Here is a 14,246-nt window from a genome sequence, read left to right as displayed (position 1 = left end):
GAGGAGTCTCACAGTTTGTGGGTAAAAACTCCTCCTGAACCTTTCTGTTCTTGTTTTCAGGCTACAGAGGCGCTTCCCTGACCTCAGTGGCCTGAACAGTTTGTGGGCGGGATGGCTAGAATCCCTAATGATCCTGATGGCCCTGGATCTGCACCTTTCAGCATAGATGTCCTGCAGTGCTGGTAGAGATGTTCCCATAGTGCGTTCAGCTGTGCGCACAACCCTCTGCAGGGCTTTCTGTTGCTGTACTGTGCAGTTCCCGTACCACACCATGATGTTGTTGCACAGGATGCTCTCAATGACACCAGTGTAGAATCTCCTCTGTATATTCTTGGAGATCTTAAACCTCTTTAGACGCCTCAGGTGATAGAGGCGCTGTCTGCCTTTACTGATGAGGAAGTCCGTGTGTGTACTCCAAGTGAGGTCCTCGTTGATGTGGACACCGAGGTATTTGAAGTTGGAGACTCTCTCCACAGGGGTTCCATAGATCTGAATTGGGGTGTGAGTTTTCTCACCTCTCTGTTTTCTGAAGTCAATCACCATCTCCTTTGTTTTACTGATGTTCATGGAGAGGTGATTTGCCTCACACCACTTTGCTAGTCCATCCACCTCACTCTGGTAGGCCGTCTCGTCGTTCCCAGAGATGAGTCCCACCACCACTGTGTCGTCAGCAAACTTCACAATGGAATTAGTGGGGTGTCTGGCCGTGCAGTCCGCGGTGTAGAGGGAGTAGAGAAGGGGGCTCAGTACACATCCCTGGGGGGCCCCTATGTTCAATGAGAGTGTATGGGAGTACACATCCCCTATTCTCACTGACTGTGGTCTCGTGGTCAGGAAGCTATAAATCCACCTGCACAAAGATGTACTGAATCCCAGATCTTGGAGTTTACCCGAGAGGGTGTGGGGCACTATGGTGTTGAATGCTGAGCTGTAATCTATAAACAGCATTCTCACATAGTTCCCACATCCCTCATCTAGATGGCTCAGTGTGGTATGCAGGACCTGTGCTACAGCATCTCCGGTAGATCTGTTTGTCCGGTATGCAAACTGCAGTGAGTCGAAGTCGGGAGGAAGGAGGGAACTGATGAAGGGTTTCATGAGCCTCTCAAAACACTTCATCACTACAGATGTTAGGGCTACTGGGCGATAATCATTTAGGCTGGCTGGGCGGGTGTTCTTCGGGATCGGAACAATCACTGATGTTTTAAAGCAGGTGGGGACTACCTGCTGAGCCAGAGAGGCATTGAAGATGCTAGTGAAAACTGTGGTCAGCTGATCTGCACATACTCTTAGCACACGTCCCGGTATGCTATCTGGTCCCGCTGCCTTCCTGCAGTTTGTTGCCCTCAGAGCTCTCCTCACATCATGCTCAGAGAGTATCAATGGTGCTGGTTCAGCAGCGGGGGCAGGTGCGGAGCTCTGAATTGCTGCCACAGCAGGCACCTCGAAACGCGCAAAAAAGGCATTGAGGTCGTCAGCTAATTCTGGTTTCATACATCTCACCGTGCTGGGTTTATAATCTGTGATTTTTCGTAGCCCGTCCCATATACGTCGGGAGTCACCGTGTTGGAAATGCGACTCCACATTGTCCTTATAGCGCCTCTTAGCCGCTTTCACAGTCTTCCTTAAACCATAAGAAGCTGCTTTGTAGCTGGTCATATCACCCAATGTGAGCCCATTTTTATAGGCAGTGGTCCGTGCTTTGAGAGCTCTCCTGACAGTAGAGTCAACCCAAGGTTTTTGGTTGGGAAAAATCCGGATTGTAGCCGAGGGGATGATGGTATCCACTAGCATTCCAATGAAGCTAATCGCTGTGTCCGCGAACTCGTCAATGTTTACGGAAGTATCCTGGAATACATCCCAGTCTACGTCACCGAGTGCGTCCTGCAGCGTCGCCTCTGATTGGACAGTCCAGCGTCTGACCTTTCGCGTCACCGGGGCTTCCTGATGAAGCCTTTGTTTATATTCCGGTGCGAGTAAGATGGCGGCGTGGTCTGATTTCCCAAAAGCCGGTAGAGAGATGGCTTTGTAGCCGCCTTTAAAAGAACTGTAACAGTGGTCCAGCGTGTTGTTGCCTCTGGTGGGACAGGTGACATGCTGGTGAAAGTTAGGCATGACCTGTTTTAATTTAGCCCTATTAAAATCCCCCGCCACGATGAGGGCGGCGTCTGGATGTTTAGCCTGATGGCCGCTCAACACATCATGGAGGTCCGATAGCGCCTTGTTGTTGTCCGCTTGTGGCGGGATGTAAATCGCAGAGATGATCACAGCAGTGAACTCCCTGGGGAGATAGAATGGCCGACAGAGAATGGTGAGAAGCTCCAGGTGGGGTGAGCATGACCGGGACAGGACCGTGATATTCCAAGGGTTACACCATCTGTTATTGACCATAAAGCAAACCCCTCCACCCCGCAATTTACCGGACTCCGCGGTTCTATCCGTGCGGAAAACAGAGAATGATTCCGCCGGGGTTATCGCGTGGTCCGGCACAGAGCTGGTCAGCCAGGTTTCAGTCAGGCAGAAGATGTTGCAGTCCCTGATGTCTCGCTGGTACCTGGTTCTCGCCCTAATATCGTCCAGCTTGTTCTCAAGTGACTGGACGTTGGCTAGCAATATGCTAGGCAATGGAGGACGGTGTGCTCTGGTACGCAGCCTGTTCCGGACCCCTGCTCTTCGTCCCCTGTGTTGCCGTCTCCTTTGACTCCGGCGACCTCTGGGGTCATTGTTCTCATCACGGAGGATCTCTTTCGGCCACGACGTTGTATCAAGCACCGTAGCAGAGGTAAGTGGGAAGTATTGTCCTATGTCCAGTAGTGTGCCAAGGTCATATTGAGTCAGACCTTGTACAGCACGAGCAAAAAGACCAATGAAAAACATAGATAGAGCAAAATAAAAGCACAGTCGTCGCGGAGCTACCAGGACGGCAGCCGAACTCAACGGCGCCATCTTAGATGTACTTTAACTCCTAAGCTGATAGGAAGGCAACAGTAATTCAAAATAGCCACTTGTTACAACCATGGGATGCAGAAGAGCATCTCTAAACTCGCAGCACATTGAACTTTAAAGCAAATAGGCTACAAAAGACCACATCGAATGCCACTCCTGTCAGCTAATATTAACAAACTGAGGCTATTTTGCACAGACTCACCAAAAGTGGACAATAGAAGACTGGATGTTCTGATGAGCTCACCGAATCTATGCCAGAAGGAGTTAAGGCAAAAGAGATCCCAATATGATAAACTGTGAACTGATTCCTGATTTTTTTGTGTTTTCATTTCAACTACAACTTCAGCTGATATGTAATAATGGTGTCCTTTCTACAAAGATCCCTAAGAATGCAGGAAATAAGAGTCTCATCCTCCATATTTCCTCAGATAGGACCCTGGACTTCATCTGTGCCCCTCCTAATGCTCAAACAAAACCTACCCCCTGAGGTATCAACCTCAAAAGTCACATTTTGGTCAGGCTTTAATGATATTACTAAGAAAGGTGTTAAAACGTTTTTTTTTTCTTTTCTTTTCTTGTTTGACTATAGAAGGGGCTAGTTAATCAGGGTGTCAGTGATTTCCTCCAGGACTAAAACAGTGGCGCTGCCACACTTACTAGACATAAATCACACACAGCACAGAGTCATTCCCATCTTCATAGCCAAAGAGTAAGATTTATTCTCCTTGCCTACAGTGTATTTCAGTAATTATTTAACATGCCCCCATCACTTTTTCTCAGACTTGGGGACTATGTGGAGTCATATGTCATTGCTTAAGAGCTGAAACTTGCAGAGCAGGGGACTGGCAGAGAATTGACAATAGTAATCACTTGCCTTTGAGCACAGCAAAAATTTTTGGTATGATAAATTAGTCACAAACCGTTTTGTCGTGTTGAAGATGTAGCAACTTTGCATGAAATGAATTCAGCCCATTCACCTAAATTGACCACATGCCACATGTGACTAGTAGCACTATAGTGTGACAAAAACATGACTGAACACCATATTGGATTGGTCATTTCCAATCACGATATAGCATGCACTGCTGGCTTTTAGAAATCTTTTATCTGCATTAACTTTATAATTTTGGTATAAAAGTGAGCAGCTGCCGTGCTCATTAGGAGTTGATCTGTTTAATGTGAATACACTAGTTACATGTACATCCAGACAGACACAAAAGTTAAGTCTTAGGCTACGTTCACACTGCAGGTCTTAATGCTCAATTCCGATTTTTTGATCAAATCCGATTTTTTTGTCTGCTCGTTCACACTACAAATAAAATGCGACAGAAAACGCGCTCTAGTGTGAACCCTCAAAGCGGCCCGCATGCGCAAAAGAAGACTTCACACACAACGCGCTCTGTTTAGACCCAGAGCAAACAGTATTGTTTGACTGATGGCCGTTAATATAAAGACTTCCGACTTTACGTTTCCCAATTTTTGCTTTAAGTTATTTTGTTATTTACATAATAATGTAAATAACCTAATAATGATCCTTATTGCTGTTTTAGAGGAGCGGTGCTTCAAAGGATAGTTGCAGATTTCTGTCAGAATCTGCAGATTATACAGTACAAATAAAGTTATCACGTTTCTCCAACGTTGTCTTCCCAACAGTTTCACTGACATCTACACGGGATGGCCAGGAAGCGTTCGCGATGTCTTCTCGGGCGCTTCTCCGGTGCTGATAATTGGCGTCTGTCTTGTGACGTAAAAGACAGATTTAATGCGACATGACCGTTCAAACAGCAGTCGCTTTCTAAAACATCGGATATGTATCGAATTCAGTACCACATACGAAAGTGACCCAGATCGGATTTGAAAATATCGGATTTGCGCCGTTCACACTGTCATACCATGATCGGATATGGGTCGCATAGGGTCAAACAAATCGGATTTGATGCGCTTTCGCCTGCAGTGTGAACGTAGCCTTAGTTATCAAATTTCAAACTCAAATTCAAATTTTATTTGTCACACACACACAACCATACACAGTATGACATGGGGGTGAAATGCTTGTAGCTGTACAATGCCCGACCATTAAATGACAGAAGAAAAGTTTTACAATATTTACAATTTACAGTTTACTACAGAATTTACAAATTAACTTAGGAATTTACAGTAAAGAATGTGCAAATAGCAGAAGAGATTATAAAGATTATAAATTATAGGAATTATAGGATTATAGGAAATGTGTGGTGGTGCGTGTGGTGACGTGTGTGGGAGAGTCCAGTCCTACACCTGGTTCAGGGCCCGAATAGCCTGGGGGAAGAAGCTCCTCCTCATTCTCTCTGTTTTGGCCTTAAGGGAGCGGAAGCGCTTCCCAGACCTCAACAGTGAGAAGAGTCCATTGTTGGGATGGGAGAGGTCCATCATAATCTTCCTAGCTTTGGACTTGCACCGCTTGGTGTAGATGGACAGCAGGTCAGGGAGCTCTGATTGAATGATGCGTTCGGCTGAGCGCACCACTCTTTGCAGATCTCGTCTGTCCTGCTTGGTGCTGTTCCCAAACCAGGTGCAGATGTTTGCCGTCAGGACGCTCTCGATGGTGCAGGAGTAGAAGTTCTTGAGCACCTTCAGTGGCAGATGGAAGTCTCTAAGTCTTCTGAGGAAGAAGAGACGCTGACGGGCTTTCTTAACCAGGGTGTTGATGTGACAGGACCATGACAGGTCCTGAGTGATGTGGACACCCAGGTATCGGAAACTGTCCACTCTCTCCACTGGCGTGCCACTGATGATGAGGGGTTTGTAATTCCTCGCCTGCTTTGTAGTGAAGTCCACGATCAGCTCCTTAGTCTTGCTGATGTTTAGGAGGAGGTTATTCTCCTGGCACCAGGTCTCCAGGTTCCTAATCTCCTCCAGGTAGGCCGTCTCGATGTTGTCGGAGATCAGGCCCACAACAGCAGTGTCGTCAGCAAACTTGACAATGGAGGTGGTGTCGGATGTGGCTACACAGTCATAAGTGTACAGTGAGTACAGCAGGGGGCTTAAAACACAGCCCTGAGGCACTCCAGTGCTGAGTGAGATGGAGGGGGAGACTTGTTTTCCCACCCTCACTGATTGGGGTCTGTCTGTGAGGAAGTTGAGGATCCACTGACACAGTGATGAGCTGAGTCCTAGATCCGTCAACTTGGTGAAAAGCTTAGAGGGAATTATTGTGTTGAATGCTGAACTGTAGTCCACGAACAGCATCCTAACATAACTCCCTCTGCCAGTGTCCAGGTGACTCAGGGATGTGTGGAGCAGGTGAGATATGGCATCGTCTGTGGAACGATTAGTCCGGTAAGCAAACTGAAGTGAGTCGATGGTGGCAGGAAGTGAAGAAGTGATGTGATCTCTCATCAGTCTTTCAAAACACTTCATTACAACTGAAGTCAGTGCTACTGGACGGTAGTCATTGTGGCAAGCGGGCTGTTGTTTCTTTGGAACAGGAACAATAATGGACTGTTTGAAGCACGTGGGAACCACAGCTTGGGCCAGGGAGAGGTTGAAGATCTCCGTGAACACCGGTGCTAGCTGGTCAGCGCAGGCTCTAAGGACCCGGCCAGGGATTGCATCTGGTCCTGATGCCTTCCTGGTGTTCACCCTCCTGAAGGTGTTCCTCACGGCATGCTCTGTGATGACGAATGCATTTTCTTCACTGGTGCACTCCGAGCACGCGCAGCCGTTTGTTGTTTTAATTGCTGCGGCGTCGAAGCGAGCATAAAACGTGTTCAGCTCATCAGCCAGTGAAGCATCTGCATTCATCATTGAAGAAGCTGGTCGTTTATAGTCCGTTATAGTCCGCAGTCCGCAGTTAGCATGGTGTGCAACACTCTCTTTTTTCCAGACTCTTTGTTCTGGGCTGTAACTGTAAATGTTCATCAGCACTCATGGTGTCATGCTGGTGACAGCACTGAATCAGGATCCAAGCAAAAACCAAGAAAGAAATGGATATAGAAATAGAAAAATGGTATAATAATAATATTTAAGGGCTATGTAACAATGAACCGACAAAGTCAAGACAAAAGCACACTAAGTAAACGCCAGGGAGAAGATAATAAGGTCAAGTGAGCTCACCAATCCTGGAGTAGCTCTTTTTAAATTTTGTGCCTTTATTCCTGTCTTTCCCTCCATGTTTACCTTTTCCTCTTCTCTTCCTTTTTTCCTTCCATCTATCTAGCTGTCGACTGCATGGTCTCAGAGTGGACAGAGTGGTCAGAGTGCAACAAGACCTGTGGTAAAGGACACACCATTCGGACCCGTATGATCAAAGTGGAGCCACAGTTTGGAGGCAGCTATTGTCCTGAGACCATCCAGAGGAAGAAGTGCAAGCTCCGGAAGTGTCGGCGAAAACCGATTAAGGAGGAAGAGGTGCCAGGTTGGTCGTGGTAGTCTGTTGAAACTGCTTCATGTAGCATTTAGACATTTTAACGAGCCGATGTTTTAGATGGTTAGTTGTTTTATTCCAGCAAAGCAATTTAAGTCAGGACTGAGATACTAGACAAACCCTGATATGTCCATCTGCAGCTGTTTGTTTTTGGTGGCATGGCTCCATGTGGGACCTAGCTAGTTAGACGTGAGTAACCGTATCAACAGATCCATGAGGTTACATTGGCTCGCGATGACATCGCCTGAGTTTGATTTTGTGACCTGTTTTAACTAAAGTTGTTTCCTGATAGAAATATAGAATATGTAAATATACCACATTAACAAATGTGACGCACAGACATTAAGTCTTTAGCATCCATGTCCACAACAGAAGATAGTCGATGCAAAGGGTCGAGCAAGAGTGCAGACAAGCATGAGAATACACAGAGCAGAGATGTTCAGTGAAGCTACTTTCAGCTGCTCCCTTATTCACAAGAGACTGTTAAAGTAGATAGCTCCACGTTTTGATTTGGCCGATCATTCTTTTTGCTCTTAAAAAACACGAGATGCCCTTCCTGACGCAACCGAAGGGATTTGTCTCTCCTTCTGAGATCGAAGCCTCTGTATAAGAGAAATAATGAACAAATGTTTAAGTTCATGCAATTTCGGGATATTTTGCTTTTCCTTGTAATTTTTTCTATTAACTAAGAGTCTGTTTTATTCCATCAGGTTGCAGGATGCAGCCGTGGTCTAGCTGGACAGAGTGCACCAAACCGTGCGGGGGAGGGATCCAGGAGCGTTTCAGGGTGGCAAAGAAAAGAACAAAGTCCAAAGGCTGTAAGGACAGGAAGGAGATCCGTGCCTGTAACGCTCGGGAATGCTAGGGGGCACTGCTAAGCTACAGAGAGGCAGGGAGGTGTGCAGTGGATTAAACATGAAAATCAGAATTCATTAAAAACAGTGGTGACAGAGATTGATTTTTTTTATGTAGCTGGGAGGAGACGTACAGGATTATTATGGGTTATTATTGGAAAAATCGGAGGATTTAAGTAAGGATTTAAGAAAGGGAAGGAATAAGAAGAATAAGACATAATGACATGCTGTTTTAGTGACGATTTTGTGGACATTTAGTTAGCTGGGTTGATTTATTTTCCTTTTAGAGCATAGTGGAAGTATTAGAGAGAAAGCCTGTGTCCTGCAAAAAAAAAAGAAGAAGAAAGAAACCTGACGCTAAAGTAACCTAATACATATTTTGCAACAAACTTTAACTTTTTAGTTGGGTTTTGTTTACTCCTAGTAGGAAAGTATTTTCTGTGTATTTTCACCAATATCTCCCTGTCCTCTGCAGCACCTACAAAACATTGATTTAGCTACTAAAAATCAGGAGCTGAGCATTTTAATGAAAGCTGGATACTTTTAATGTACTGTTTATGTAAAGGCTCTACTGGGGAGAATTTAAAATTAGCATTAGCTAAGTGGATTACACGCTCTGTATTGGAAATATGTTAACCTGCTTTGTCCCTATTAAGATGCCTCCTATAACACTACCAGACAACTTTAATCTGACCATTAAATGCCATTAATTCTGTGATACTACTTTACTTTGATTTAGTGTTTCATCCAGTGCTACTGTAATATTAAGATTTCTTGCACAGGAAAAATATTAGTTCAGTGAGAGCTATTATACTCAAAAGAATATTAAGTACATCTGTACTATAAGGTCAGACACATGGTAACAGGAGGAGCAGGGTGGAAGGCAGTTGCAAAGCAGCTTGTAGTGACAGTGGAGAAGCTGGATGGATGAATGTGTAGAAGGGAATCAGCCGGGATTGTGACCGAGTGTGAAGTTGTGATCTGTCTGGAGTAATGCCATGTTTAATTATTACTCTTAGTTTGTGTGGTAAAAGGATGCAACTTCTACCTGGTTGGCTGAGGGAAAATGAAAACTACATAAAAGACAATGAGAAAACGCACTGAGTGGCTCTGTTCAAAAAGCACAAAATCCATCTTCTAGTGTGTCTAGTTCAATGACACATCACTCATTATGTAAAATGTTTAGTGCACACCAGTTTCCACTGGGCTCTGTGAAGGGCTATTTTTTGGACATGTGCAGTCACTGTAAGGGTGACAGTGAAACAGCAATTGCATTGCAGAGCCAGGATAAGTCTTCCCCTTGCTTTCAGACTTCAGGCTAAACAAACTAAGTTGGTTCTCACAAACATCAGAGGATGAGTTTATACATCCAACACAATTGGATCAGTGTAAAAGAAGCCTGTTTCTCAAAATGTTAATGTGCTACTCCAGTGTTATTGTTGTATGAAATAAACTTAACGTCAGATAATGGAAACAGAAACATTTTTAGGATGTATTACCCACTGCTTTAAAAATGAGCTTCGGTTCTAGTGAGAAAAAAATCCCACGGATTGAATAATTGACTGCAAACTAACTGTGAAAATCTTCTTCTTCTTCTTTTTTGCAAGACATAGATGGTAACACAGAAGTCTCTAAAAATCTGAGGATATACGTACATTCACTATCTAACCAACACATATAAATGACACTGCTATGTAATTACTAAAAACCACTTTCCTTATGAACAGACCATTTCAGTGGAGATGTTTTATACTGTTAAAATGAGTCTTTATATACTGTACTGCTGTTTATCTGTCATTTCAGCTGATGTAGCATCAAGCCTGCGATAGCTCTCATTCTGTCAGAAGAGTTTATTTTAGCATGTTCAGAGGTGATTATGTTTTATTTGGACATCACGCTTTATCAGCTGTAGTTGTGGTCGTAAAACACTAGCGAAATGACTGTATCTGCTTTGTTCAGACGGAGCCTTAGAAGTGTCTTAGACATCTTACACATCTGCTGGCTGTAAAAGGCATATGTACTGTAGAGGATATAGAAGTTTCTACAGTATTCAAACCTGTAGGATAGATCAATGTACAGCAGACTGTTACTGGGACCTTGGTTACAACACATTTTTCCAATGTATTGTTTTTACTGCGCTTTGTGAAGATAAAATCGATCTGTAAAATCTTTTGGGGATTTTTTATTTTTATTTTTTTGCATTACTTAGCAGATTTTGTTGCATTTTTTTTATAAGAATGTCAACACAAAGGTGTGTTTTCTGTAGATGTTTTCTCTGAAGTCACTTTCTTTTATTTACAGGGCTCTTTCTTTTGTTTCTTTATGTCTGTACCATGTGACTCTTTTGTAAGAAACCACCTTTACAATAAAAAAAATGGTAAATGTGAGAGTCATGGTGTCATTGCACTAATGAAGCTCTTCCTTCAGCATGTTGTGTAAGAACCAACAATGACAGCAAGGTGACAAGTGAAGATGCAATATTGTCCTTCAAATAAAAAAAGAAACACATACAACTTTATAATAACCACCGCTAATAAATAGTTCCTTGATAACTAATATTAGGTCTTGTATAAAGTGCTAAGTGATGACTACAATACTACAAAATTGATCTAACTTAAACTATATTTGCTGTATTTAAATGCCTTAAGGATGAGAACAAACTTGCTGATCAGTAGTGAAACATTGCAAAACACCAATTTATTATTCTTTTAATTCATGATAAGAAAATGACATATTTTAACAATACTACTGGTAAGTGGATATTAGTTATCATACTGCTGTTTAATGTTAAATAATGTTAAAAGTTATATAAATAAATAGCAATAATAAAAGTAGTTATTGCATCCATGAGGCATAACATTATGACCATCTGCCTAATATTGTGCTAATTCCTCTTTTGCTGCCAAAACATTTCCAGCCTGTGGAGCCCTGGACTTCTTTAGACCCCTGAAGGTGTGCTGTGGTATCTGGCACCAAGATATTTCCAACAAAGTTGTGGAAATTCTGGGGCCATTATGAATCTGACTTGTTTTTTCCAGCACATCCCATAGATGCTCAATTGGACTGACTGGCCTGGAGAAGATGTTGTCAACACCTCAAACTTGTAGTTCTCCTCCTCCTGATACACTTTTGCTTTGTGGCAAGGCGCATTATAATGCTGAAAGAGGCCACAGCCATCAACGAATACCTTCTCCATGAAAGGATGTACATGGTGCGCAAAAATCCTTTGATTATACGTGGTGGTATGTGCCAAAGTAACATCCACATGGATGGCAGGACCCAGTGTTTCCCAGCAAAACACTGCCCGGAGTCCTGGTGCCTGGTCATCACAGTTTGGTCCTTGTCAAACTTGCTTAAATCACTGAATTGTGTCCATTTTTCCCACATTTCACTTGCTCCCTAACATATCCGCCGGACTAACAGTTCTGACTACCAGATGAACAGATGACCAGTGTTACTCACTTCACCTTTCAGTGATCATAATGTAATCTGGAGTCAGATGCGAGGTCCATCAGCCATGGCTGAAACTGTGTGATGCGAAAGGACAACGATCCTAAGTACAGCAGCAACTCTGGACTTGTGCTGTGGTGGGACCTCAAGATAAAGGTGCATAAATGGATCCTCACAAGCCTCAATGAACTGACGCAATGTTGTAAAGAAGACTGGGCCTGAATTCCTCCACAACAATGTGAGCATTTGATAGTCGTACAGAAAACAATTAAGTTATTGCTACTAAAAATGGTTCTAAAAGGTTGAAAATCATTGCTTTCACACACTGCATCTACATTTTTGGCTCAGTTTTTGTTCAGTAAATAACACGACTGTGTAATATGTCATGTTGTTGCTCAAAAACGTTGTATTTGCCTAATTTTAGCACCGTTTTAAGACGAGATTATTTGTTTTCGGGGTGTATTTGCTTTTTAATATGACTGTATGCATGGATTGAAAAATATGACACAAAGAGGAGTCCAGGTTCAGTGAGAATATGTATCTTCATTTATTTATTATTTATTCTTACCATAAATAATAGTCTTTTTCATAGTAATCAAGATTTCTGGTTCTTTCCTCACCCCAAAGTTTGTAATTAGTACAGGAATGAGTGCTGAGTAGCTCATAGTTCTAATATAATTACATTTTTGGGTGGTAGTATATCAGCTACACTCATAGATGATATAATAGCCAAACTGATTTAAACAAGTCATTTTGGCTTGTAGTTGACTGTTATAACTGCACAGAGTTTGGGGCCCTAGTCTAGTCCAGCCAGGCTTATTTGATGAGAAGATACAAGTAATCCAGCAGATGAACTTCAGTGACAGGGTAATTATTCTGCAGTCGGTTTTGTGGTATTTAGTTCTTGTGTCTGATGTACTTGCAATTTAATTCCACTAGATGGAGATACAGGCATGAGGACGGCAGTTCTTCTGTAGGAGTGGACTAAAAATGTAGTCCGATTTATTCAGTGTCTGTTAACATTGTTGGCTTATAGTCAGATTAACAGCTTCATAATGGCTATAACCCTACTCTGCATCTGCTGTCTATCATCTACTGAAATGCTTATACCTGACATTAAAACATGGCCAAAATAAAAGCTGAGGTAGAGCAGTCTGCGTCATTTGTTTTTAAGTTCCAACACATGAAATTATACATTTCCCATAATGGCTCCTTTTGCTGCACCTGCATTGAAAACCAGTTTCTATAAAACGCCACACTTTCACAATGATAGCAGGCTACGGAAGCGTAGAGCTGCCACCCAGGCAAAAGAAAAATACAAGTGTATCACGTTATAACGTGAAAGGTTTATTGTTCTAACAAGATACTTTTCCTGTTTGTACAATATACTATCATGTTTGTACAATATACTTTTCACGTTTGAACAACATAATATCACGTTATTACAATATACATAATTATCACGTTCGTACAATATAAATATTATATTGTACGAACGTGATAATTATATTGTTTGAACAATAAAATTTTCACGTTATAACATATATTTTATTGTTCGAGCATGATATATTGCCGTAAAGATACGGAAGTGTAAAACATAGTGAAGTGGGTGACAGTGCAGATCAGAGTGCGAGAAAATGGCTCGTTTATTGGAATTAATTAAGTTCTATTTTATGCTTGGATTGAGACATGGGGAGATTTTGCTGTTATTGAGCAGTTTGGACAGTATTGTGATAAGCATGCGGACACTTAGAAGAAACCTAAAACGCATGGGACTGTACAGGAGAAAGAATGAGTCCGATCCGATTGAGGTGGCACGATTTCTTATTGATCAACTGGAGGGACATGGGAGGCTCCATGGATACAAACTACATCACCTGAACTGCATTGAGGCAGGTTATGTTGTCACGCAGAGTACTGTGAGACATTTACTGAAATATCTTGACCCTTACGGTGTTGAGCAACGACGCAGAAATCGCCTAATGCGACGCACGTATGTAAATCCTGGACCAAATTTCATGTGGCATGTTGACTCCTATGACAAACTGAAGCCTTTTGGAATCTGTATAAATGGAGCTATTGATGGGTTTTCGAGAGTTATGATTTGGCTTCATGCCTATTCAACAAACAATGATCCCAAAGTCATTGCTGGATATTTCATAGCAGAAGTTGAAAAGAGGATGGGAACACCTGCTAGGATTCGCTCTGATTTGGGAACAGAAAATGTCATAATGGCCGAGATGCAACGATTCTTGCGCTGGACTATGGATCCGAACGTCAGAAACTGTTTTATTACTGGATCCAGCAATCACAATCAGCGTATTGAAGGCTGGTGGGCCTTTCTGAGACGACATCATGCTCAGCACTGGATAAATCGTCTCCAGGAACTAAAAGACCATGATTGCTTTTCTGGATGTTTTTTGGACAAGCAGCTCATATTGTTTACGTGCCTGAACGTCATCGAGGTATGTAACCATGTTTATATTCTTTTAATGAGTCATTGTGTGTGTGTGTGTGTGTGTGTGTGTGTGTGTGTGTGTGTGTGTGTGTGTGTGTGTGTGTGTGTGTTAGAGAGAAAGAGAGACACGGAG

The 14,246-nt window shown here is 42.8% G+C and overlaps 1 protein-coding gene across 1 annotated transcript in view; it reads left to right on the top strand.

Annotated features, from left to right (window-relative positions):
- Window positions 1–10,585, top strand: part of spon1b (spondin 1b) — a 122,836-nt gene extending 112,251 nt beyond the window's left edge. The window contains exons 15-16 of the mRNA XM_080876651.1: window positions 7,145–7,342; window positions 8,062–10,585. Coding sequence (XP_080732777.1) covers window positions 7,145–7,342; window positions 8,062–8,216 — 353 coding nt within the window. The 3' untranslated portion in view covers window positions 8,217–10,585. The remainder of the gene's footprint in view (window positions 1–7,144; window positions 7,343–8,061) is intronic.
- Window positions 10,586–14,246: the final 3,661 nt, after the last annotated feature.

The sequence above is a fragment of the Rhamphochromis sp. 'chilingali' genome (assembly GCF_963969265.1).
Source record: "Rhamphochromis sp. 'chilingali' genome assembly, chromosome: 2".
In the NCBI taxonomy this organism is placed as follows: domain Eukaryota; kingdom Metazoa; phylum Chordata; class Actinopteri; order Cichliformes; family Cichlidae; genus Rhamphochromis; species Rhamphochromis sp. 'chilingali'.
The sequence above is the reverse complement of the archived record's forward strand: the minus strand, read 5'-3'. Positions and strand labels throughout refer to the sequence as shown.